This window comes from Aythya marila, assembly GCF_965140915.1.
Source record: "Aythya marila genome assembly, chromosome: 1".
Taxonomy (NCBI): domain Eukaryota; kingdom Metazoa; phylum Chordata; class Aves; order Anseriformes; family Anatidae; genus Aythya; species Aythya marila.
In genome coordinates, this window is record NC_139042.1 from 11,128,925 (window position 1) to 11,154,454 (window position 25,530).

The 25,530-nt window shown below is 46.7% G+C and overlaps 1 protein-coding gene across 2 annotated transcripts; it reads right to left on the bottom strand.

Annotated features, from left to right (window-relative positions):
• SMCO4 (single-pass membrane protein with coiled-coil domains 4) lies at positions 1 to 25,530 on the bottom strand. Of its 2 annotated transcripts, none has more exons than XM_082758527.1 (2): positions 25,381 to 25,530; positions 1 to 1,102 (listed from the first exon to the last, which is right to left on the bottom strand). In XM_082758527.1, exon 2 carries the CDS (start codon positions 968 to 970, stop codon positions 791 to 793), a length of 180 nt encoding a protein of 59 aa, XP_082614653.1. In that variant the 5' UTR covers positions 971 to 1,102; positions 25,381 to 25,530; the 3' UTR covers positions 1 to 790. The 2 variants fall into 2 exon arrangements, with proteins under 2 accessions (XP_082614653.1, XP_082614654.1); XM_082758528.1 differs by lacking the exon at positions 25,381 to 25,530 and adding an exon at positions 6,330 to 6,510.

Here is a 25,530-nt window from a genome sequence, read left to right on the forward strand (position 1 = left end):
ACCACCTTTTATTGCCACTTTATGGATTTTAATATTTAACATTCATATAAACAACTCTGTGTGTTTATGTAGGTACTCGTGATTTCACCATAAATGGCAGAAATGGTAGAAAATCTGTTTTTCCAACCTTTCTGATATTCCTGGATCTGGTGGATCCTGAAGCATTCACGTTCCATGTTTTCATCTCGTTGCAAAAAAAGAAATTATTTTTGAGTGAACTATATAGTGTTTAATGAAAAAAATTATTACACAGTGTAGGCTTTCACAATTAAGCCACTTTTTTCTTTTTTTTTTTTTTTTGCAAAATAACATTCCAAGTAAGACTTCTCTCTTTTATTCAAAAAATAAATATATCCTTTCTGAATCAAAGCATTTCATATGACATTAAGTACAAAGAAGAAATGTACTTCTTTGGAAGTTCTGAAATAGACAGACAAGAGCTCATGGGAGCAACATTATCCATAGCGGTGATAAAAGCTGAACGCTGATTTCTTTACAAATTTATAGCAGAACAGAATTTCCTCTTACAATATAGAACTTCAAACAGATTTAAGAAAAACACCATTTTAAAAGTCTGAAAGGCACATGAACTGGACCATAAAACGTACTGGCACATTCACTAATACGTTTTATGTTACATTCCTAAAGAGAAACTGTGGAACCCTAACCAAGAGAAAAGACCGAAGACACCAGCAAGTTCTTTTGTAAAGTATCAGGAGTGGCAGAGAGTTTCTTTTGGCTCTTGATAAAAGCATGAATACCCCGAAGGTAGAAAGTCTGCAACGCCGCATCATTCAGTCATATTTGGGCGAGTTGCGACATAAACAAACACCACAATCAGCAGTACTACGACGGCCAGCGTGGGAAGCACTACGGTGGTGATCTGTTGCCGGGCCTCCTGCATCGCCTGTTTCCTCTCCTTTTTGTCTTTGGAGGTCTCTTTTTTGGGCTTCCCTCTTAGCTGCCTCATTTTCCTCTGAGGATCTTTCGGTTGCCAAAGCGGAGGAGTGAGGGGAGTTGAGCTGCAGAAGACAGGCCAAGGTCTCTCCAAGCAGGGGGCTGAAATATTCCGTCTCCTTCAACTGGCTGCCTGTACGAGAAACTGCAAGAGAAAGGGGAAAATTGCAAGTCTTCTGAGCAAAATCTACATATATAATACAGTTATTAAAACTATTTCCAGCTTCACTTGGTAAAGCTTTTCCCTAACTGGCATCAATACCCACTCGTCTTTTTTGAATGAAACTGAATGGCAGCGTGTTCGTTCACTTCATTGTAGAATCACAGAATCATTAAGGCTGGAAGAGACCTCCAAGATCATCTGGTCCAACCAACCCCCTACCACTGTCACCCACTGAACCCCCAAGCACCATGTCCAACCTCTCCTTGAACACCCCCAGGGACGGTGACGCCACCACCTCCCTGGGCAACCCGTCCCAGTGCCTGACTGCTCTTCCTGAGCAGAAATGTCTCCTCATTTCCAGCCTGAACCTCCCCTGGCACAACTTGAGGCCATTCCCTCTAGTCCTCTCCCTGGTTACCTGTGAGAAGAGGCCGACCCCCAGCTCCCCACAGCTTCCTTTCAGGTACCTGCAGAGAGCAATGAGGTCTGCCCTGAGCCTCCTCTTCCCCAGACCAAACCCCCCCAGTTCCCTCAGCTCCTCACAGGACTTGTGCTCCAGGCCCTTCACCAGCTTCGTAGCCCTGCTGTGGACACGTTCCAGGGCCTTGATGTCCAGCAACACTTTCCCCAGGATAAACTACAGCAGCTCGTCGTGGTGTGTCCATTCACCCAGGAGCACTGAACTTGCCCTGTATTAAGCTGGAAACAAAGCCCAGCACCATACATTTCATCCTCCCAGGCAAACAAGGTAACACAGCTAAAGACTTAATGAAAACAACATGAATTAGTCTTGCATCAACACAGAGCACCAGCTGCCCCTTCTTGTAAGAGCAGCAGGCTCCCAACCAAAGGTCTGTGGCTCCCCACAAATCTGCAGAACCAGGAAGGGCGAGCAGGCAGCCTGTCATAAGGAAAAGCATTAAGCATTTATCATCCACACCTGGTATTTATGGGAATAAAGGGTACTCGAACAGGAAGGGACGTGGAGAAGGAGCCGCTTAACTTACAGAACACAGCCTAAACCATAACATGACTCAGTGCTCTCCCTCTCCTTACAGCTGTCATTTTTCTATGGAGAAAAAAAAAAGAAAAAAAAAAGAAAAAAAAAAAAAAAAAAGAAAAAAAAGAGCATCCTAAGTGATAATCAGCCTGCTGACAAATCGCTGTCTTAGACAAGCAGTCATTAATAAGCTGGTTGCTCTGGAGCATCAACCGCACTGGTTGTTAAAAGCAGAAGGATCTATCAGGCAAGATGAACAAAAACACCGCACCACGTGAAGCCTTCCTGAAAGGAGAATTAGGAGGTGCTTGTGTTACCGAACCCAAGGGCGCAGGGAAGTTTTTCTCTCCCCCGACACTGCCTGCAGCTGTGTAAGTCACTGCCTGCGCTGGGGGAGGGAGAGGGCCACGGGCTGGCTCTGTTCCTCCTTGCCACATCCCTGCTGCACGCAGGGCACTTGTATGCTGAGCACAAATTGGGGTGGAACAGTTACTGGTGCTGAGCAGTTAATTTTTGGTTGAACTGAATAGGAACTGATGGTTTTCCATCACTCAACGTACCGGGAATTAAACATCTGACGAAATTAGTGGGTGACTGCAACTGCCTCTTTCCTTCCTCTCTTTTCTATCACAGCACAAGCCTGATGTTAGCGTGCTGCTGCAGGTGATGAGAGCAACAAGCAAAGCTGCAACGTGCTCGCAGCTCACCACAGGCACGACTTCTTGATGTGTCATCCTGGTCAACGTTACAAGTTGTCTTATGACTACCTTAAAAAAAAAAAAAAGTGGTTTTCACTGAAAGTGAGATTCTTCCTGCTGATGTTATCACTCAGCCTTGTTCGTCAGCCTGACGACAGAAGCAAAGCCAGACTAAAAAGCCCATGTCCAAAAGGAGAATCCCCACCTATCAGCGAGGTGCTGCTGCAGAAGGGCTCTTGTTCTTTTTTTCATCCCTCCTCCTCGCAGCCAGCTGCCTGTTGTGAATCTCACCCAGTCGGTCAGGTTGGCGAGATGTTTCATTGGTTCGGGTACGATGTGGAACAGCAAACCAGCGGGTCTGTCTGTCTGTCTGTCTGTCCGAGCTCCTCCCTGGGTGCCATCCAGAGGAACAAGTCCAGCGTGAAGGACCCATGGGCACCTGGGGTCGCTCCTTCTGCATCCCATGCGCACGCCTTGCCAGCTTCTTCCAATCTTAAACTCCATAAATTCAACTTGGCCTCTGAATCAAGCAGTTCCTTTCAGTGTTGATAAAGCATAAAAGGGAAATTTGGCTGGCTGGGATGGTTCCCAAAAGAGGAGACAAAGTTCAAGCCTTAGAAAGTCTTAGAAAGTCTTCCTTCTGCCAGCTGCAGCACTAGAGTTGAAATGCAGAACGTATTTAGAGACCAGAAGCCATCAGTGAACTTCATAATGAGGAGGCAAATAGGAACGGGATGGAGCAAATACATCACACCCTGTTCCAGTCTGTTCAGTCAAGTAGGACTACCTGATTTCTAGCCATTACCTGTTCCTTTCGTCAAATCCTCATCTCTTATTGATTCAGGAGAAAATCTTTGGTATTGCAACTTCTGCAATCTGTGTTTTGGGGGGAGGCTGGTTTTTTTGTTTCGTTAATCACTTCTCCAACTCACTGTTAGCTTTCCTCTGGGGAAAACAAACCTCTGTTTTTCTCCTCCAGTTTCCATTTTCCTCCTACTCTGGTCACAAGCTTTGTTACCGAACTCCGGAGGGACTACTATGCAAAACAGAACTTTACGTTTATCCCTTGGGATAACTAGAGATGCATTTCAGGTATTTTCATATTGTTTTCCGTCTCTACTGTTAGCGCACGTCAGCGGGCTTTGTGTCTGGATTACTCACAAGACCCAAGAAGTGATGGACAGTGAAATCCTTTGGGACTTTCCACGTGCCATAGTAACAAACAGGAGTTGCCATGAAACCAATCTCTCGAACAATAAACGTTTGCTTTGCTCTACACAGCATCACTTGCTACCCAGGCAGTGGAAACATCAAGTCTCTTTTGAATATTTCATTGTGAAGCAGAATGATACCGAGTTAATTACATACCCCAGCTAGCATCTGATGGCTTGGAACACGAAGCCTTCCTGCAAATGTCAGCGCCACTTGAGCTGCAAGCTGGTGCTCTCCAGTTTGGGAATCTGGCACCCATCTTCAAACATGCTGCCAGCAGACCGGGCTATTTGGCTTTGCTACCAGCAGAGGTGGCCTTGCAGAGAAACCAGCCTAGAGATGTTAGCCAGATGAGCCTCAGGGTTCATCCTACCTGAACCGCAGAAAGGCCGCCAGGCTCTGCGAGCTGCTGCCAGGCTCCTGCTGCCTCTAGGAGCCCGCGTGGTTTCTGCAGGAGTTAACACTTGCCCACAGGAAAGGTCCAGGATGCTGTACAGGTACGTGCAGGCGTGTTCCTGCAGTGCTTACAAACTGTTCAGCTGCATAAAATGAAAGTTTGCAGCCCGTGTTGTGCAGAGTAAGGGCCACGGCCGTCCTCATCCACTTCCAGGCCTCTCACCAGCCACACGTGGGCTTCACGGGCCAGGAATCACCCTGCGCGCCCACTGGAAAGGCCAAACTCGGACAAGGAGGGGAAGGAGATAAAACAGCATTGGGAGGGCTGTAATTAATAACCTAGTTAGCACTGCCTATTTAAAATCTCTCAGATCAAGCTGCTCTCAGAAGGGTGATGAGAAAGCGATGGCCTCGGTGTACTCCAGCCTTGTGCAAACATTTCCAAGCTCAGTGGTCAGCGTTCTCACTCTGCAGGAGAGCTGGAAACTTGCCTTTTCCCCTCAAACAGAAGCTGAGAGTCTTCTTTCCACTCCAAGTGCAGTCACACGCTGTAGGCATCCCCCTGAGGTTACCTCCCATTCTCTAGGAACTCCTCGACCACCTCCAGGGCTGGAAATGAACACCAAACTGGGTCAACCACTGCTTTTGCTGGTCAGTGACTCCCTCAGCTGGGACAATTGCAGGAATACCAACAGAAAATTTTAACAGAGTCCCGCAGAAGTGGAATACCTGCAGCCCACAACACTCTGTCTTTAACTTCACCTTCCTCTTGTGAATGGCAAGCAGTGACTGGGTGTAGCTGCTAGGAACAGCCATTTCAGAGGCCGTCTCTTCTCTCTGATACTGCAGTGCTCCAACTTGACCCTGAAAAACTAAGGTTTCAAGCAGAACAAAACCTGGAAAGCTCAAGCAGTGAAGACAAACCTGAAAATGTTGGTCCTTAACGTAATAGCAACGCACAACTTTCCTGTTCCGGCTCTAAGTCTAGCCAGTGCGATTACAGTCCCCTCTGCCCATCATCCAAGCTGCTTTCTACATGTAAAAACACTTTGCTTTCTAACTTCTGGGTGAAGTTACTCTGAACTGGGCTGCAGAGCCAACCTCAGAGCCTAACAGCACAAGTCAGTAGGCTCGCTGACGTTACTCAAAGCGATGCTGAAGCATTTGGCAACACCTTAAGGCAACTCAAATGTGGTTAAGCAGGGGCGAGGCCGTGGTAAAACCTACAAGGACTGACAGCCTGCAAAACACATCAGCAATCTTCCAACCTGAATTTCTGGCAATCCGCTGCCTCCTGTTGTTGTGAAATGAACCCTGGCCAGCAGTGATGTGCAGGTAGAAGCTCCTCACGTGGCTGCTCCGGGCACCAGGAAAGGCAGAGCCAGCTCCGGCAGATTTCGTTTATCGGCTCTTAGTGTAATCACACGTCTAGACATCTGAGGAACTTATTCTCACTGCTGTTACAGTATGAATGTATTAACCGCATTAAGCTGAATAATTTCTCTCCAAATCCTGAATTACAAGCGTTTGTGAGCCACTTTGGATTAACCTGGCCCCAGGATCCTGCTCCCGACACTGTAACATTTCTGGGACAGCAAATCAGCTTGAAATTCAAACAAACAACCCGACGAGAATTAATTTTTATCGTTTAAATTTCCCCCTAGGGCCACGTATGTTTGTAATGAGCCATTACAAACAAACAAACAACAGAACAGGAGACCAGGAGGATGCGCTGGATCCAAATTGCTTGCCAACGGGAAGGAAAAAGGACACAAGATATGTAAGCAGACAACGCTCTTTGCCTTACTGCAGCGTCAAAAAGCCCCAAAACCCAGTAGGTCCCAGTCACCAGGACACACCAGAACCGAAAGCAAGTCAAGAGGAAGAAGCCAAACCCACAAACCTATCGCCTTGTTCCTTGTTTCTGTTGCCAGGTTCGTGACTTCAGGGCACTGCAGCGCCCTGCAAGGAGGCTGGAACAGGAGCAGAGCCCCGGGGATGGGAAGAGGCCACCACCACGAGGAGGTGGCAGCTGAAGGAAACGTGGCACAGGGACCGGCCACCTCGGGGTGCCTGCGGCCGGCAGCTTGGCAGGGATAACAGCGTCACGGTTCCGCCTTCGTTAACGTCTAGCTGCTGCTTAGACCCCACTTTATTTCCTGCCTTTGAAACCACACAGACGATTTATTTTTTTTTTTAAATGATTGAACTGTGTGCGGCGTTGTTATCCAAGCCCCAGGTAAAATTTAGTAAAAGCAAGGCTTGTTTCGGGCTGCCCCACGGAGCATAGGTTTACTCCACAGCTGATTTCACCTCGAGGTGAAACACCACGTTTTGGCCAGGGGATTTGCTTTCCTGCAGCTCTCAGATCTGGCCATTGCGGCAAGGTCACCCATTTCTAACATGATTTGGCCAGCTCAAGAGATGCAGCAAAATAGGAATTTTAAAATGTATTTCAGCAGGAGCTTGGGACAGATTTACAAACAGCAACACGTGTGCATGGAGCTCTAGATGGGGTCTCCAGAGACCTCGGGTCTGCACACAGCCCTTCCGACCGGCCAGGCCAAGGTCCAGCTCCGCCACCTGCTTTTTCTGTGCTTCGGTTTTCACAGGTGTGAGAGAAAAATGCGAATCCTTGCATCTCCCCTGCATTCCTTCAGATGGTCACGACCTGGGTGCCCTGCGGGACTTGCAGAAGAGCTCAGACCTGCCAACACCCAGCTCCTGCAGTCAGAAGCCAAAACTGCTCCTGAGTTTTTTGCACGACACCAGGCACCTCACGCTCCTGCAAACCTGACTCTGAGGGGGGAAATAAAAAAGAAACAAGCACGATTCTAGCATTTTTTATCCAACTGCAGCACTTACTGTCCAGCTACATTCCCAACCACGTCCAAGCACAATCACGCTGCTTTTTAAACACTCAGTGTAACATAAGTTTTAAAATCTTTATTATTTGACAGGCTCCGAAGGAGCAAAATGTTCTGTGCAGCCCTTTGTGTGGGTGACGGAGATGGATGGAGCAGAGATCTGTCAATTTGACTGAAACTGCTGAACCCTAATGAGCGGGCCTGCCCAGAAGATTAACGTAAGGCTTTAATCCCCATCACACCCTCCCTCCCTCCTCCCCCAAACCCACTTCCAGCAGCCTCGCGATGAAGTGAGCAATTCCAGCTGCAGGACAGCTCCTTCTGGTGCTGACACGCAGCTCCGGGGGACCATTAACACGGAGAAACAGCCATTATCTGCTCAAAAAATAAACTTTTAACGTGTACGAGCTGTCCCCCTGCTGAAACAAAGGCAACTGAGTGCGGAAGGAGTGTGGGAAGAGCCCACCACGACACGGGGAACTTTGGCTCCTGCACTATGGGATGCTCTGGGTCACCGTGCCCGCTGCTCCCAGACAGAAGTTATCCAGCAGAGCTGGTGAGCAGCCGAAGATAATACTCGCAGTGCTAAATTTGAGATCTTCATGTTTCGGTGACGCTACCTGTCACGACTTCGGAGCGCTAAAAGTGAAGAAAAGCATTACGAGAAAGATTTTGGCTCTGTGAGAAATGGATTTTCGCAGCACGGCGTGAAGCCGATCCTTAATACTGTATGAACCTACCTCAGCCGACTTCACTGCAGCAAATTATGATTAACAAGTCAAAACAACCCCCCTCTTCCAGGGCAAAAGCTTTTAATTACGCACATAATGATACAGAACTATTAAGATGCTGCTTGAAGTCGGTTTAACATTATTTTTTAGTGAAAGTGGGGGGGGGAGTTTTTGGTTGTGGGTTTTTTTTTTGTTTTTTTTTTTTGCCAAATTACAGCCCTACATCTGTGTCACCCCGTCATTACTGCAACATCCCATTTACTGCAAATGGAGCTCTGAGAGTCTCCAAACTCCTCGCAGCGTTTGGGAAATGAAAGCCATCACTGAGCACTGCCAGGAAGTCAGGGACTGTGAGGCCGTCAAAACAAAAAGCTGTTTCCATACGATTTTCACAATCCCGAGGACTGGGAGGCAGCAAGCAATCTGTATTAGAAACAAAAAGCCGCGGATTTCTGCATCTGGGGGGGAATTGTTGAAGAGAGACGAGGTGATGGCATTTCAGACTCATGCATCCAGTGCAGAGCAATCCGATCTGCCCTGAATGTGGCAAAGAAACAGCAGAAAACTGAGTAAAAAATAAAGAGGCAAGTCCTTTTGCTCTACAAACAGAGGGACAAATAACCAAGATTTGTCCATGCGGATAATAAAGACTCGGTATCAAGACAGCCTCTGCAAGAGGCAGTCCGGTGAAGAAGCAGGAATCGTATTTACCGAAAACACAAGGAAAATAAACATGCAATTTTTGTCACTGCCTGATTTCGGTTCCCAAGGCCAGGCTGGAAGAAAAAAGCTCGTCATTCTCTGCATCTACAGCCACGGATGATCTTGCCCAGAGGGGCAGCAACCCACAGCACCCAGCACATGACCTCACACCACGTGTTTGCTCAGCCACTTTCTTGCAAACTTGCTTTCTCAGCTGTTCCTGACAAAAATCCGGCAGAGGTGAGACATTTATCTGTCCGCTGCGTTTATGGAAATCCAAACTGCTTCTAAATAGCCACGTTAAATAAACCCAATAGCCGCCAGTGTCACATTCCTTGAAATTCATGTGCTGCTTTCCCAGGTTCACTTCGCGGCTACCTCAGCACCACAAACCAAGCTGCCACCCCAGCAGCACTCACCCTCTGAGCTGGCGATGGGAAACCCTAAATCCTAAATGGGAAATTCTCTTTTTTTTTAAGTTCCAGACAGGAGCAAGGCAGAACGCCTACAAGTCTGAAGGCTGACGTTAGGGTTTTGTAATGCAAACACAGGAGCTGAGGGACTGTCACTGCTTTTCATTATAACTCCACTGTCATTAAAACTTGGGCACTGAAGAGTCAGTCCCGACTAAAACTTGGCAGGGAAAAAAATCCGTGCCCATAGCAAGAACGGATTGTGGAGCCTAAAACCACGAAAACCCAAGGGATAAGCCTGGGGTGGCAGTGGGGCTGCTGGAATGATGGAGACTGACCAACAGAGGAGGAAAGCTGAGAGACACCAGGACAACATCTAGAAACAACGACACTCCGTGAATGCTGGACTCAGATTTCTTGTGAAGCAGCCTCCTTGGAAGGCACAAAGGGAAATCTCCCTCTTCTGGCTCACGTTACGAACTCTCCACGATAACAGAAATCAAAACTGATGTATATCTGGGCTCCTGAAAGCCTCCCGAGCCAGTCCTGCAGGGCAAAATGGGCAACTCTGCCCTGACAGTGAAGCTTGCTGAGGTACGAAGTGTGCTGGAACGGGATGCAGTCGAACAAGGGGTTGTGATCTCAAACTCACTCGTTTCGGGGCTTGTTTGAAGTTCTGGTTTTTCAGGCTTTTCTTGGCACAGCTGGGTTTTCAGTAGGAGGCTGAGGAAAGACTGCTGGCACCGGGCCTGTCTCTCCCTCCTCGTGCACATGCCAGGGGAGGGCTGCAGGACGGGACAGAGGAACTAACACAGAAGTCAACCCAAACTGAAGTGTGTGTGATAGGGGAACCTCTTTCCCATCTCCGCAGGAAAGGAGCCTCCCTCAGCTCCTCATTTTCCAAGCAGGGCAAGCGCCTCACAGTGTTTTGCTTTGCTGTGGTGTGGCTGAGTTCATTTCCACCTCTGCTGCCTTCTGCGCTCCCTTGGCTGATCCGGGTAGTCGAGTTACCAGTGAGTGAAACAAAACCCACCTTGCATCAATACAGCACCACGGGTGAGGCTGGAACTCCTCTGACAGCCAGAAACCTGCAGCTTCCCCAGGCTCCTTCCAAATCACAGCAGTGTGCTCAAACATTGCGACAACAACGCAATCAGGACACCTTTGGGGGGACGGGAAGATGAGGACTGAGACTCGCAACACAGGATGGGTGGGGAGTTTGGTCTTCCTATCACTGCTCTCATTAAAACCTCATTCTGTTTACTTCCCGGCTTAAACCTGCAGCCTTATTGCATTTCACTAAACAATCCCACATTAAAATAACGCAGCAGGCTTCCCTGCCGTGATTGATAGACTCTGCTTGCAATTATTTAAGGAGAAGGCACATAATTACATACAGCTGGATTAGGCTGATCAAATCCCTGTTAGTGTCTGTCAATTTGCACATAACAAGACAGTGTGACATTAATGCAAACTAATTCCGATGCAGAAAGTTTAATTAAGACCTAAAAAAAATAAATTAATTAAAAAGAGATGGATGAACGAAGTTTCGCGTGCTGGAAGCAAAGGGAGTTTCCCAGCAGAGGCAGCCCCCGGACACAAACCTGGTTTTGCCTCGGCAGTTTTGCTCTGGCACCACCGCTGGCTGTGCCCTCTGCCAGGGCTTTCCGTCTGCTCAGGACACTCAGGACAACTCAAGACAGAAGCAAACGGCGTGGAGCTGTGTGTGTAATGGCAGTCCCTTACCAGCAAGCGCAGGTAGTCAAAGGAAGGGGCCTCGCAAGTTGCTCTCGGTGCTCAGCAAGCACCTATTGATTCCACACCAGAATTCAGCCACCACAAATTACGAGTGATCTTAAGCACTTCCCCAGACCAAAACATGACATTCCCTACCTAACAGCGTTAATTCGCTCCCTTCACATTTATTCCTCTCCATTTGGGTTGTTTTTCAAGTGCTCTGCTGTGTTCTCAGCACTCTCAAAGTCACCCCCAGTGCAGCGTCCCGGCTTCATTCCCCGCTGAGCAGACCCAAACTTTCCTGTTCCAGAGCTGCTAACCACAGCTAGGTCACGTCAAGGGGTTGCTGTGGCACACAAGCTGCTTTGGAGGGTGCAGGACCCAAGGAGATCTGTGACACCGCCCCACAGCACATCTCATCCCCCCAGGGGCAGCAGCACCCAGCACCTCGCACAGGCCGGCTCATGGCTCCCAAACGTGCGGGCTGAGTTTCCCACACTGCGGTTTCCCAGTGTGCTCCCTGCCAAATTAAATCAATTTGAGCATCTCATTAAAGAAAGAAAGGAAAAAAAAAAAAGACAGGTTTTGATTCATTTTTAATGGCTTCTCTGCCAGTCCAGCCTGCTGCTCCGAGCTGGTTTACTTTCCTAGCTGCTCTGCTTAGCCACCTCGCTGGGGAGACCCTACAGGGTTTCAACAGCTTTAGAAAGCTCTGAATGCCATATAACCCTCACCAAAGCCTTATCCAAAAAGGCAGCAAGCATTCTGAACCCGTCCGTTTCCCAAGCGTGAACGCTTCCCACAGAATTAATTTTGGTCAGCTAGGGGAAAAGGGAAACAAGGGCAAACTTGAGCGGCATAAGCTCTAGAAAGGATTACGGTGCAACCTCCTGGAAAATGCATTAAAACTCAACACCACACTACAACCGTCCAAAAAATTAAGCCCTCCACTGCTCAGTCACATCCCTCCAAACCTCTCAGTCACCCTCTCTGTGGCAGGGACAAATCGCTGCTAGATAACTTCTGCTGAACAAGCCTACCCATTATTCTAACTTGTTCTGGTTTCTTTGGCAGCACAGGTATTTAAGGCACCCTCCTAAGCCAGCTCCTGCAGTGGTTTTTCTGTTCCGTTACAACTCTTCAAGGCATCACAAAGGCAAATTGAATAAGCACCTCAATTTGTGTTGCTTTCTATTTATAATACCGTGGGCACCCGCTGCTGCTGAGACCTGAGCAGGCATCTTTCTTTCTTTCTTCCTGGAGATTGATGCAGATTAATCTCAGGAGTTCCCTGCGTTGGAGTAATTTCAAGAAACTCCTCCATGCGGTAGGGTTTGTGGGTTTTGGTTTTGTTGTGTGTGTTGTTTTTGTCTTTTTTTCTTCTCATTTTTATCAGCAACCAACTGACCTGCTCTCAAAAACGCAGCTGGCTTTGTTTCCTCGCTCACCTCAGCCACATTTCATAGGCTATCTTCTGGCTAAACGCAAGGGCAGGCATTCAGCAAGCAAATTGCTTCGGGTTTTCCCCTGAACCTGCAACAATTTACATCTGTAGGGCCCGTGGGCGGTTTGGGAACCGTGGGCATGCAGGGAATGGCTGTTGGGAGGAGCCTGCCCATCGCCCAGCAGACACAGGGCTTGGATCCCGTGTTATCTGCCCTCTCAAATCAGAGATAAATGAGTTTTCTGTCTTATCAAAGCTCCCGTGACCACCAAGAGGCAGCTCAGGCTCTGCAGGGCAGGGTTAAACCCCGGGGCTGACCTTTCAGAGGGAGCCCCAGCCCCAGGTGCCTCTGCTGGGTCAGCTTCCAACCAGCACACGGAGGAAAAAGCTGCAAGGAAATGCAATTAAGGCTAAAAGATGTGGATGGGAGCCAGGTCATTAAGAGGGACACCAGTTATCGGTCTCATCTCTGCACCGTGGATTTTCCCGGGTCAGCTGACCTGTGAGGTCTGGAATCCTCCTCCAGTTCCCGCTGTGTTCAGGGGCGGTGTTGCAGCATCTCGCAGACAAATTCCCAGGACAGCCCGAGGAGAATTTCATCTCAGGAGTGATTCTGTGCCTCAGGTCCTGCTCCAGAGGGATGCTGTGCTACTTGCCTCTCTGCAGTATTGAACAGGGGCCTCAGACGAGACAGATTTTAAGCATTCCCTTTAAAAAACATGCAGCTTTCTCAGCCAAAGAAATAAAAATAAAAAAAATCTTGTTGCTGTTTTTGATCATCCCAATCTTGCAAAGATTGCTGTTAGCTTAGGAAAGCACGCAAAAATGAGTAAAATGAAGTTTTCAAAACTTTTTTTACTGCATTTCTTGAAAATTTAAGCAAATAAAAAGGCTCCAAGACACAAACCATCTTTGTAAAGTCCTTGGTATGGTGCTCTCCTTCTTCTTACTTATCAACCACACAAACTCAATGTAACCGTTATCTCGGGAATCCGCAGCTTTTTAACTTTGTACCAACACGAACGAGATAAAACAGATTTCCTCAAAAAATAAATGAAGGACGGGGACCTTGAGGGTCATTTAAGAGGCGCAGCTTCCAAATGGGAGTCCCCAAACTCTTGTAACCTTCACGTGTTCTCATCCCCTTCCACAATTACTTCTTATCGCGTGGGGAGGTTGGGAAGTTTTGCACCAGCTACATTCAGCAGATCAGCTATAAACGGGCACGCTGTGGATCCTCCACAATTCCAGGCTGATAGCTAATCACGATTTTGAGCCTTTCAAGCAAATAGGACAACTTAAAATGGCAAACATGGCTCTATCAGCCCATCCATAAATTAGGAGTGACAATAGCAGATTATTACTCATTCACTCAGTGTTTGTTTGGCCCTGGGAGAACTGGCTTTCTTCCAGGAGCTGGCAAACATTGGTTAATATACATGTAAATGTTTTATTTCTCTCCGAGTAGGCAATTTCATGAAATGAAATACCGAATTAGAGACGACCTTAGTTTTTTCTGCTGATGCCTGTCTTGGAGGCAGCACCGCTGAAAGCCTTTGCGAGGGTTTTCACACCAAGCCACCAAGGGACAAGCCACCTTTTCTTCTGAGAGTGAGGCAGTTTCACTGTGGAAACACGAACGCTTTTATATAAATATTAATCATCCAAGTTCTCCTTGAGGGAAGTGGATGGAGAACGGCTTATGTAAGGTTCCAGGGCTGACTTGATACGTGCTGGACTGTCTCTGCCAACTGCTCCACACGGGCTGGTCCTCAAGGTAAAAGCTGCGCTGCCTCGGTGCGAGAGCTGCAGTACCAAAAGTAGATTCAGAGGCCCCCAAATTTAATGTGAGGGCACTTCCAAATAGCACTTGTCAGTTCCTAAGGGTGAAGAAGGGATATCGTGGTAGCAACAAGTCAGCATGGCTCATAAACCTCTGGACATGCACGTGTGGGAAGAACTGAAGATGAAGAAAGCAAAACGAGTTCATTTCCAGTCTGGCAGCTCGTCTCAGTTGGTACCTACTGGTTTCGGGCAGGTCTCTCCCTGGACACAAGCATCTGCGTATCCCAGGTGGGCTGAGATCCCTGGTTTAGGGAGTTAGGTACAGCTGGCATTAGGATTACTCCTCCTGATATTCTCTGCTTTAAGAGAACCACAATTTACACTTTACAGGCTACTTCATTAACTAAAGCTACTTCTGAAACAGAGCTTTGGGAAGTAAATACAAGAACTGTGGATTTGTTTTAAGCTGCAGAAAGCCACAGAGGCGATCAGAGCTGCAGCAAGCACACCGGCTACTGCGTGACCCCACTCTGCTTTGAACCTTGGACCTCAGGCTGTGCAGCTCTCACACGGGGCACACTCTCCCTCCTCTCGAGCGGCGCCGCTGACCCCACACTTCTGGGAGCTCTCACGAGGATACCTGCTGAACGCCGCGTCGGACAGCGATTGTAACTCATCTGGAGAGCAGACGGCTCATCGGATTTCTGAACGGGCTTCCCTCGCTTTCAGCAGGGCTGATGCACGCAGCACATAGGGTTTGGAAACAGATTTTCCCCCAAATAGCTCGTACAATTGTGCTGCAGCATTCCACTATCAGCTCAGCTCGTGCTTACGTAAATACCGCGTGGAAAGGCAGCAGTCAGGTGAGCGGTCACAACGAGGTTAATCATGACATCCAGGCTTTGCCAGGGCAGCAGCAGAGCTGCCCTCTTGAATAAATTGAGCTCGGATAAGGCAGCATCGATTTTCCTAAAGAGGTTTCATTACTGAACTCCAGGCTTGTGATTCCTTCTGACAGGACAAAGTTAAGAGTTAATCCAAATTTACTATTTCTTTTCTACCCAAACAGAAACTGACTGGATTAAGATGCAGAGACTGCCATAGACCTCCCTCCCTTTCGGTATTCTCCCCCCTCTGAGAGAAACTGAACTTCACAGGACTTCAAACCTCACAGAAAAAAAAAAATAAAAAATAAAAATAAATAAATAAGAAAAGCTCATCTTTATTCTACAAGCCTTTCTCCCAGCACTGAAAACCCAATGCATATTTTCTGCCAACTACTTTTATCTCTGCATTGTTCTTAACGCTTTCCTAGAACGGAGATTCTTCAGCACACGAGTGAAGAGCATTAACGTGGTGAGGGGACAGGGACTGTTGGAGCCCAGCCAGTTAAAAGAAACGAGGCAGGAATGCGGAGGCATCCCATGACCTCCAAATCTTTCTGACACGTTTTCTGCTTGACAAATCGCAGCCTCCTATATTTATTTTTTTTTCCAAGACAGTTACATCAGAAGCCAACAGCTGGCCATTACAAGCTATTCCATTCAACAGAGGAGTTGCTTCTTTACCTCCTCCGAGGCTGATAAGAATCCTCCATAAAAGCAAAGGGATCCCCTTCTGATTTCCCACAGGTGCCCTAAAACACTTACTGAGCCACAGCAAGTGCATCCCTGACAAATAGGGTGTCCAACAGACTTGGGGGTTTCCTAACTTTCTGAAATTACCTTTCTGACTCACTCACATCTCTGGGAGCACGAAACTTAGTTAGGTAAGGTCTGAGAAAAAGCGAGCAAGATTAGAGAGCAAGATGAAAAAAATAATTACTAATCTTTGAGGAGAAAAGATATCATTTCTAACTCTCCTATTGTAAAAGCCTTGCCTCTTTCACAGTTAAGCAAAGTTTCCCCAAAGCAGCTATCACCGATTGCACTCGCTTGGAATTTTTGTATAAACAAGCATTGGAATATGAAATGCAAAGTCAAAAAAAAAAAGAATCTCAAATCACAGGGTGCATACATCCCAGCACCTTGTCTGCATCCCTTCAGAAAGCAAGAACAAAAAAAAATAATTGAACATGAAAGAGAAATAAAACCAGACATGAATTGAAACCTGAAAAGCTTTTTGCTTAAGGTCCCTAATGTCTACGAATTTATTAAGAGATGATGTTAGAGCACCTGAATTTCAGAGAATTACTTCAGAGATGGCTCCCGTTGCAGCTTTTGCTGCTGGAATATTTTACCCTGGCCGCCAGCCAAATCTTCGCTATGCTGATGCCAAATAAATGATACCCAATTTCAACGACAGATGCTGTTGTGTTGACACATAATTGATACATTTATATTCAGGGCTCCCTGGAATTCTGTAACAGCAACACTTTATTCACAAGAAATATCACCGGCAGCAGAACTCAGAGGGACTGGCACATCGCTGATGCTGCCACGCTGCTGGAAGCACGAGGCTGGAGGGAGGAGATCTTTAACCACCCAGGGTGGCGAGGACCTGTGGAGACCACGACACTTCTAGGGCAGTGGAAGATGAAAAGAGACAGCCCAGCAGCCAGAGTGGCTCAGCCAGAAACCAGCGTGCTCGCAGAAAAAGGAAACCTGAAAGTTTGCAGCACAAGTTGCACATCCCCTTCCTGCAGAGCCTGTAGCTGCGTAGGAGATGGAAGTCATAGAAACGCCACAGCACTCAAGTAAGAGCCATGGCCATGCCCTCCTTCTCGCCTTGACTTCCTTGGTTTCCCAGGCAGGAAACATTTTAACAGCCTTTAAAAATACATTTGGAAAAGGTATGTTCCAAAGGAAACATCATATACCCGCCACCTCATGTTTGCGGTTCAGCAAACATGCAATGTGGAATATCCTGCCATGATGCCTCTTTTTAATTAAAATAAGGTTAAGCTTAAAAATACTTTTGAATCACATTTTATGGGGATTATCAAATGCATTTGAAGCTTACAGATGAACAGGAATCACACCTAGAAATCTTTTCAGCCCCTGGAAAACATATTTTGTTGGCTGTTTCTTAAACTGTATTTTAGAAGATTGAGCACAGCCCAGAAAGCTTTCTGCTGCTTGTGGGGCCTTATCTAGCTCTCAGATTTCATCCTCAGTCAACTTTCTCCTCACATCACACGAAACGGGGACTGGAAATACTGATGGTAATTCTTCAGACTCTGCACACTGCAGCTCTTCCTCTTAATTCTTCCTCTCCTGCGCTTCTAAGGGCTGCTAAGGCCAAAACCTGTCAGAAGGCCTCTTCGTGCTGAATTTCTCCTTCACGATCGCGTGGCACAGAGCAAAGATAAAGTCATACAGAGAAAAACACACATTTATCATCAAAGCACACACCTTTCTCCCAATAAATAAATATATTTTTTTAAATGTCATTTAGCTCAGCAACACAGGATTTGTAAATTATCCAGGGCTGTATCCTTACAAAACCACAAAGTGATTGAAAAGGTCAAAGTGCATGAAGCAGAAAAGCTTTCGGGGCCAATGAGTTCTTTGCACTGATGCGAGAGAGGCATTGGAAAACCAATCTTTGCCAAGAAAATGCAGCCAGGCATTAAAAATGTAAGCATCAAGTGCACAGGTACCTTCTCATTGGCAGCTGGGCACTTCAGGAGCAAGTACAGAGGATGAGGAAGGGCCACGAACACCACCAAACAGTTTCCCAAACTTACCGGTTGTGGGGAACGTCTGGTCCCAAATTTCCTCACTCCTGTTCAGAGATCTGACGCAAACCTGCTCCAGTTCAAAAGCTGCAGCAGGTTGTTAGAGCAGTGCTGTGCCTAAGCTAAAAAGGCCAGCCTCTCAGCGCTGCTTTTTCAATTGAGCACTGAAATAGCAAAGCTAGGAGGCTTACAGACAAGATCCAACTCCTATCTAATTATTTAGGAGTGTAGACAGAAGTGGAGGTGCGTCTGCAAGGCATGCAAGGCACTGTGTAGCTACCTGCTGTCGGTGTTGGGAGGAGGATAATTAGCCTGGGAGGAACTTCATGTTAATAAATACAGACTGACTTGAATATTTCAGCCTGCAACTGAATTTCCTGCAAGGATTTATTCCTACAGCTTTCTTTGGGTGTTTGAAACAACCCCTGCTCCCCCTTAAACACGTAATAAATTTAAGAACTTTCTTTAAAATCAAAAAAAAACACACCATGTTCAGTAGCAATAACCCATCCTGTTTTTAACAAGGGCGAGGGTCCACAAAGTTAAACGGATTCTCACTCCAACTGCTACTGCTGGCTTCTGTGTTTTACCCTGGACACAGAACAGAAAGGTCTCACTTTCTGATTCTCGCACTCAGGAAGGCAGTGCTATAGCTGGAAGACATGGACAAAAAATGAAATGCTCGTATACAAATCTTTCAGTCCCTTTTCCCCAACTTATGTCATTAAGGAAGAAAAAAAAGGCAGAAGTGTTTCTGCTAGAAATTACCGTACAATGAGTTAACATGCAAAATAAACTAGCAACAGACAAAAAAAAAGAGTGAGCTAGTTCCAACTTTTAAATGTGTAAAAATCTTAGAAGTAGTTCAAGGCAATCAGATTTCAGGGCAAATCTTACTTTCACAGAGTGTTTTCTATCCTGTCAAATGTTTCTCTTACCACTGTGGGAAAGATTTGAACAATGGAGGGAAGCTGGCTAAGGCTCGGTCTGCAGACTGAAATAATCTCAGTTCTGCATCCAGGCTCCTGAGCAGCAGTCCCAAACCGAGACGTTTAGGCAAGATGTTGACCTGCGCCCCCTTCCTCCAGGCTAAGGCCCTTCCACACAAATTACTCCGCGCCTTCAAACACACCTCACAGATCATAATACTGCAGCTACAGGCCACTCCTTTAAAGTGTCAATTCAGTGAACCTGTTTTCGTAGTGCTATGCAGTGTCACCACCTAACCCCTTCCAGCCATTTAAGATCTGCAGTTTCTGTCCTAAACTACCCTGAAATTTAGCACCGTGCTTTCCCACTGCTAGGGAGGTGGCACCGCAGTGCCAGGTGGGGTGGGGTTGTGGAGAGACCCAGTACAGTAAGTGCAAAGGTCTCTAGGTCGTAAAAATGAACAACTACAAGCGTATTCCTCAAGGTTCATCTGAACCATTCCTTATTTCTGTCATCCTTTTATTTGGGTAGCAAGACCAAGCACAAGGTCTTTCATGACACAAAGACGCTACATGAAGCAGAAGATGCTACAGCCATCTAACAACTAGGAGGCAGGCAAGCTAGGAAATGAACTTTTTTAGAGGCAAAAAGCTTCAGTGAGTTTTAATAACACATTTATACAGCACGCCTCCTCTCCGGGCCTGATACGAAGCACTGTATCGTGGTCACAGAACTGCTCTCTGAGGATACAAAGCCAAGGTGTCAAAAAAAAAAGAAAGAAAGACATACGGTGGAAAAGCAGCGAGACCAATTTATAAATAGAAAGCAGTCTGAGCGCAAGATGAATACACCCCGAGGTTTGGTACATCCAAGGCATGATTATCTAATAGCTCTAACACGGTACAAAGGCCCACATCAAGATGGGCTGAACACGAGGGTTTTATAGGTAGCAATATAAGGCTCCGGGAGCCTTATTAAAGACACTTAGACCCTTATCAGAGAGCCTAACTGAAGGCAGGTGCTACCTGGACTGTTAAAGCCCACCCTAACCTGCTTCATTTTTTCTCCTAACTATATCATCATGCAGCCATAGCTCTTCAGCCCTTTAACCACAGTATATTTGCACTCTTACTAATTTTTTTAAGAGCTTTAAGGCTTTTAAGGGTCTTATTTTTAAGGGTCCATCAGTATTTTTAAGGGTCCACTTCTTAAGAGACTTATTTTTAAGGGTCTTATTTTATGTATTTATTTATTTATTTGAAGTTTTAAGGGGTTCCTAGTGCCAAGTCCAAGGGATGCCCATGTAAGTAAATCCAATGCTCCAGCAATCTGCAGTCCTCGCCTCCAGCTCACTTCAGCCTGGAGAAGTTACTCGTGCCTGCAGCAGGGCCGGCCACATTTCTGCTCTTCATGTGACAAAGGCACAAACACGTTGGTTTAGGCAGAAGCAGCTTTTGCACTGATGCTGCTCTTTATTTTCCACTCTTTTTGTGAAATACTGAGACAATTTCTGAGCAAAGCCTTTGGGGAAAGAGCTCTACTCAAAATCACTAGTCCTCTGTCTAGCACAATGAGAGCAGAGAATGCAAATTAGTTGCAATAAAAGCAGCTGGCAATCAATACAAAAGGGCTGGTCTCCAAAAGTAAAACTGGCTCCTCTAAGGATGAGAGTTAAAAGGAGAAAAATATAAGATGAAAGTAAAGGAAGAACCAATGTAAACAACATTGTGGGAGGGAAACACAGAGGGAGGGGAAAAAAAAATCTAATGATACAACTAAAAATATTAGACAAAGTGACAAAAAAACAGCTGGGGGTAAAAAGGGAAGAAATACAGAGATAACTGGAGTGCAAAGAAAAGGATCATTAGAAAAAGTCTAATGGCAAACATGTGCAATCCAAACAGGAGATAAACTAAAAATTGTGAAAGGGAGCAGATAAGAGGCTAGCTGGCACTGAGGCTTAAGGCAACAGTCACAGGTTCACATTCCAGTCCAGCTCCCAAGCACTGATGAGTCTGATAATGAGTTTCAGCATTTCTTCCACCACAGGTTTGGCCACTTCACAAAACCTTGGGCTTTTGTCTCCTCACCTTCTGCCATAATTCTCTAGCAGTCAATACCCACCTGAGTGGGCCAGAGCCCGCTCACTCTACCTGCATGCAGAACCTCTTTTTAAACCCCTTCACCTCAGGAAGTCCACAGGCAGCTGTGAAGGACGGAGAAAAGCCCAGCATTATCATTACCACCTGTTTAAAGAAAAGGAGAGTTCCTCAAGATTGACACTTCCACTGAGTCTCCCTATTATTTTGTCCAATTTTTATAAGCCGGTTAGAGAAGGAATACATTACGGTCACAGAAGCCTTCCCTTGCAGCTATTATAGTGAGTGCTTGATATAAAGGCAAAAAATAAAGGTATTTTTGGCACTGTTAGCTACCTCTACTCAAGAGAAACCAAAAAAAATGAGCTTCCTGCACATTGCAGAGCAGTGCCACAAATCACTCTCGGTCTTCCATGTATGCACCTAGTCCTGGTTTCATCAACCATTTGGTTTCAGCAGAGATCTGAAGTCACTCATTGTCTTGCACGTGTCTTTAATATAGCAAATTAGCAACAAGGAAAAGGTTACTTTGCTCGAAAGCCTTTCGGCCCCTAGGAGCATCACTAGTTAACTACACAAAACTCCTCTGGCCCCAGTAAAGGTGCTTTAACAGCACGTAATAATTACACAGGGTGGACAGTGGTGTCTTCTGCTCTCACACAGAACTGCAGGGAACATGCTATCAGTGCAGAGTATTTATTTAGCTTGGGTTTTGACCAGCATACTGATGGACCAGGCAGGGAAGCTTCTGCCAAGTTGCTAATATACTTAAAATTATGCTTAGCCCTTCAGAACTTTAACACAGAACAATTCAATCAGGGCATGCCCTGCGCTTCATGAAATTCTCCATGATTTCTAATGATAACAGGTGGCCAGAAACTTCCAGTCACGTTGACATCTAAAAGCAAAGAGCTCACCTTTTAAAGGGAGAAAGAAGAGACCAAGTTCTTTGCAAACTGAAAACACTGTAAAAGAAATCAAACAAAGCAGGATGGAGAAGAATAAAAAACCCTGAGACCAAACCAGGGGTAGGGCAAAAGACAACAAAGAGAATATTATCACACATTCTCATCCCCTCAAGATACACGTGTGCCTAAAGAGCTCACAAATATCCATCTCTGGCTGTCTGCCACATCCAGTGTGCAGAGCCTCCTTCCTCTACTGCCTACAGCAATTATTTCAGGCTTTGTCTTAACAAGTAAAATTCTCTCTCACAAAAAAAAAAATAAAATAAAAAATAAAAAAGTAGGGGTGGAGGCCTGCACTGTTGCAGAGATCTACACCGACAACCTCTGGGACTGCCACTCCTGCTAAGACAATTACAGGATTTTAACTGCACCTTTCCCCAAGGTAGCAGCAGTTAAGACCTTTATACACTGAAAGAGATGCCCTTCCACATTAGCGTGGCCTATTAGCCACAAACAGGATTAAGAGCTCAGCAAATCCTCACAGAGCTCACATCTGTCAACACAACTCCTTCCCGTATGGGCTGAAAGGAAGGTAACTTCTCGGCTTTCCCAAGCACTTACAAGAAAGCTGATATTGCAATAGTTATTAAAATAATAATAATAATTTGGGGGCGGGGGGGAGGATGGACAGAAACATAACAATCAGAGAGGCCCCTCAGGACCTCTTATTTTGTAAAATAAATAAATAAATAAATAAATAAATAAATGCCACCTGGTTAAAGAACCCATATAGCAATTAACACCAGGAGATCTCCTGAGAAGACAACAGCCAAGATCTCTTTGCCAGATATTACAGAAATCTTTCTGTGCTGTCAGAAGGCAAACAATTATCACACAAAAAAAAAAAATAGAGCAGCTCAGATCTGCATGCAACACAAATCGCTATGGGACAACAGGACATCAATGAATCCACAGATACTTCTTGCAGTGCTTGGAGAAACTAGCAGGGAGACAGACAGATCATTTTGCTCCAGAGCACACAGACCTAATAGCTGAATCAAGAAATGCCAGATCCATTCTCGAAGAGCTCAGACTTTTCGGGAGTAGCTGGGACACACAGCTGTAAGAGTAAAAGCAAACCCAGCCAATTCAGCAGAGAGAATTCGTGCTCAGTTCTCTCAAGCCCTGATACCACTGTAAAAGATAAATTAATCTTCCTTTAAGTGCAGTCCCCATGACAGCACTGCTACCTGCTGAACCAGGGCAGGTCTCCTGCGACTCTTCACGGAGAAAACTCTCCCTTTTCAGCTTCTCTACAGCACTGCTTCTAGGTAAGGCACACAGCACCAGGCCAAGTCTCGTTGGGCTTCAAAGTAACACACAAGGCAGAAAGATGAGGGAGAAAGAAAATTTGTAACAAAAATGAACAAATAAACTGTTACCTTACGCATTAAGTGCCACAGCCAAAAGATCTACTGTGGAGTCTATGGACCATCCCCTAAGATAGCTCATACCACCTAATTAGCATGTATATTGTATAGATATGCAAAAGCACTTCACTGCCTATTTAATGCATGGAAAAACATAATTAGTTTAAGTATATATATAAAATTTTGCTAGCATACTGATAAGGCAGTGACCAGGAGACTGTCTACTCTCTCACCTGTTGCTGTGCACACATCCACAAGAGCAGCTAGGAATGTGACTGAGGGCAGCTGCCTCACACAGCGCAACCTCCGCTCAAGCCCAGTGCTCTGGGATCACCTCACAGCCCAGGAGCTCGTCCACAGGCATGGACACGCTGACACTGCTAAGATCTTGTCTCAGGCAAAGTCACCCACAGAGTCACAGAACAGCTGAGGTTGGAAGCGACCTCTGGAGATCACCCAGTCCAACCCCTGCCGAGCAGGATCACCTAGAGCACGCCGTGCAGGATGGCAGCCAGGCGGGTTTGGGATATCTCCAGAGAAGGAGACCCCACAGCCTCTCTGGGCAGCCTGTCCCAGTGCTCTGTCACCTCACGGTACAGAAGTGCCCCTCATATGGAACCAGAACCTCCTGGGCTTCAGTTTGTGTCCATTACCTCTCACGGGGCAAAACAGGGACAGTTCTGTTGGCCTGCGAGCACTGGTCGCACCCCTGGAGAGTGATCTGCTAAGGACTCCTTAGAAATAGGGCTTTCTGACGGCCACCCTGGCAGCCTCTGAAGATGCCCAGAGCTCTGTAAAAGGCTCATTTTTACCTCTGTCTGTTACAGTGCTGTCCATGCTCTTCTATATCACTCTGCATTTGCACTCAACAGCTTCGCCAAAACCCTCTTGAGGAGCAGAAGATAACAGTTGTGCGAGTCCCTGCTGGAAAGAGCACTGAAGAAGCAGGTAGTTCCTAGAATTTCCTACGTTATAAAAAGTATTTGACAACCACACTCCAGATCCCTGTTGGTAAACGTCCCTTCTACATTTCCTGCATATCATGAGGGAAAGTAACAACTAAAATTGCTATAACAACGAGCTGTTCATTTATCTGACAAAGATGAGTGAAATTTCTAGCTACAGAGCTTAAGAACAGTCTAAAACCTGCTTTCTTCTTAACTTCAGTCTAGGAGGTCTGCGTGGTATAAATAGGCCACTAAAGGCAGTTAGAAGAGAGATAAAGTTATTAAAAATGCACTAATTAGAAACTTTTTTTTTTTTTTTTAACAGGGTGTCAGGGAATTACTACAAGACTTTTGTTTCATTTAAAGGAGACAATTTCATCAGACCTAAAAATAACACACAATCAGGTTTTCCAAATTGAGAGGATCACGAAAATCCCCAGGAGGCCCCAGTGCAGCCGGGCAGCGCTTGAGCCCGCAAAAACCTGACACAAATTTGGGGCAGGACCATGGAATGGAAATATGGAAATCTCCACACCATGACAACATTTATTTTCCCTACCGTCTTAAAAGGTGTGAAGCATAACGGCTTTAGAAACACAGCGGAAAGTAAATTATTTTTTAAGGTACCCAACTGTACAGAGACCCGAAAAAGGCTACAAATTGAACTCACGGCAGCACACGGCAGGGACAACACACGAACAAATGAATCCAATGCACTTAAGGAAGGGGTAAAAGCAGCATATTCGCATTCAGAAGGGATTATCGTATTTTTCTTTCCCCTGGGTCACCTTTTAATGCTTTCCCGAGCTTACTTCCCCCCTCGGCCGGCTGCTTAAACACAGGTCTCGGTCCTTCCTCACACATGCTCGCGAATGAGGAAGCGAAATTAAAGAAATAGACGCCAGATGAGGAAGTTTCGAGCCTTTTGAGGAGTTTTTTTCCTCATTTCCAAGAGTTATTTTCCTCACGGATCCCCCCTCCAGCAGGGTCGCCGTTCAACCCCGGCGGGGCCGGGCCGCCCCCGGCGCCTCACAGCCGGGTCCCTCCTTCCCGGGGCCGGCTCCCCGCTTCCCCTCACTTCAAAACTTTCCGCTTTTAACCTCCCTGGAGCACTCGGAGCCCCCCTGGAAGTCCTCGGCAAGCCAACCGGCCCGGAGTCCCTCAGCTCGGCGGCTCCCCCCGGGAGGAGCCCGGAGCGGGCTCCCGGAGCCCCGACCGCTCCCCGCTCAGCTCTCCCTTCCCTCCCCTCCACCTCCTCCCCGGGACAGCCGCGAGTCCTTACTCGGAGCTGCGCCCTCCTGAGAGCAGGGACGGGCGGCCAGCGAGGGGCAGAGTCCGGGCTCCCCGCCGCAACTTCCCCCGCTCCGCCACACGTGGGGCTGAGTGAGGCGCGGGGCTGGCGCCGCTCGGCGCAGAGGACGTGGCAGCTCCC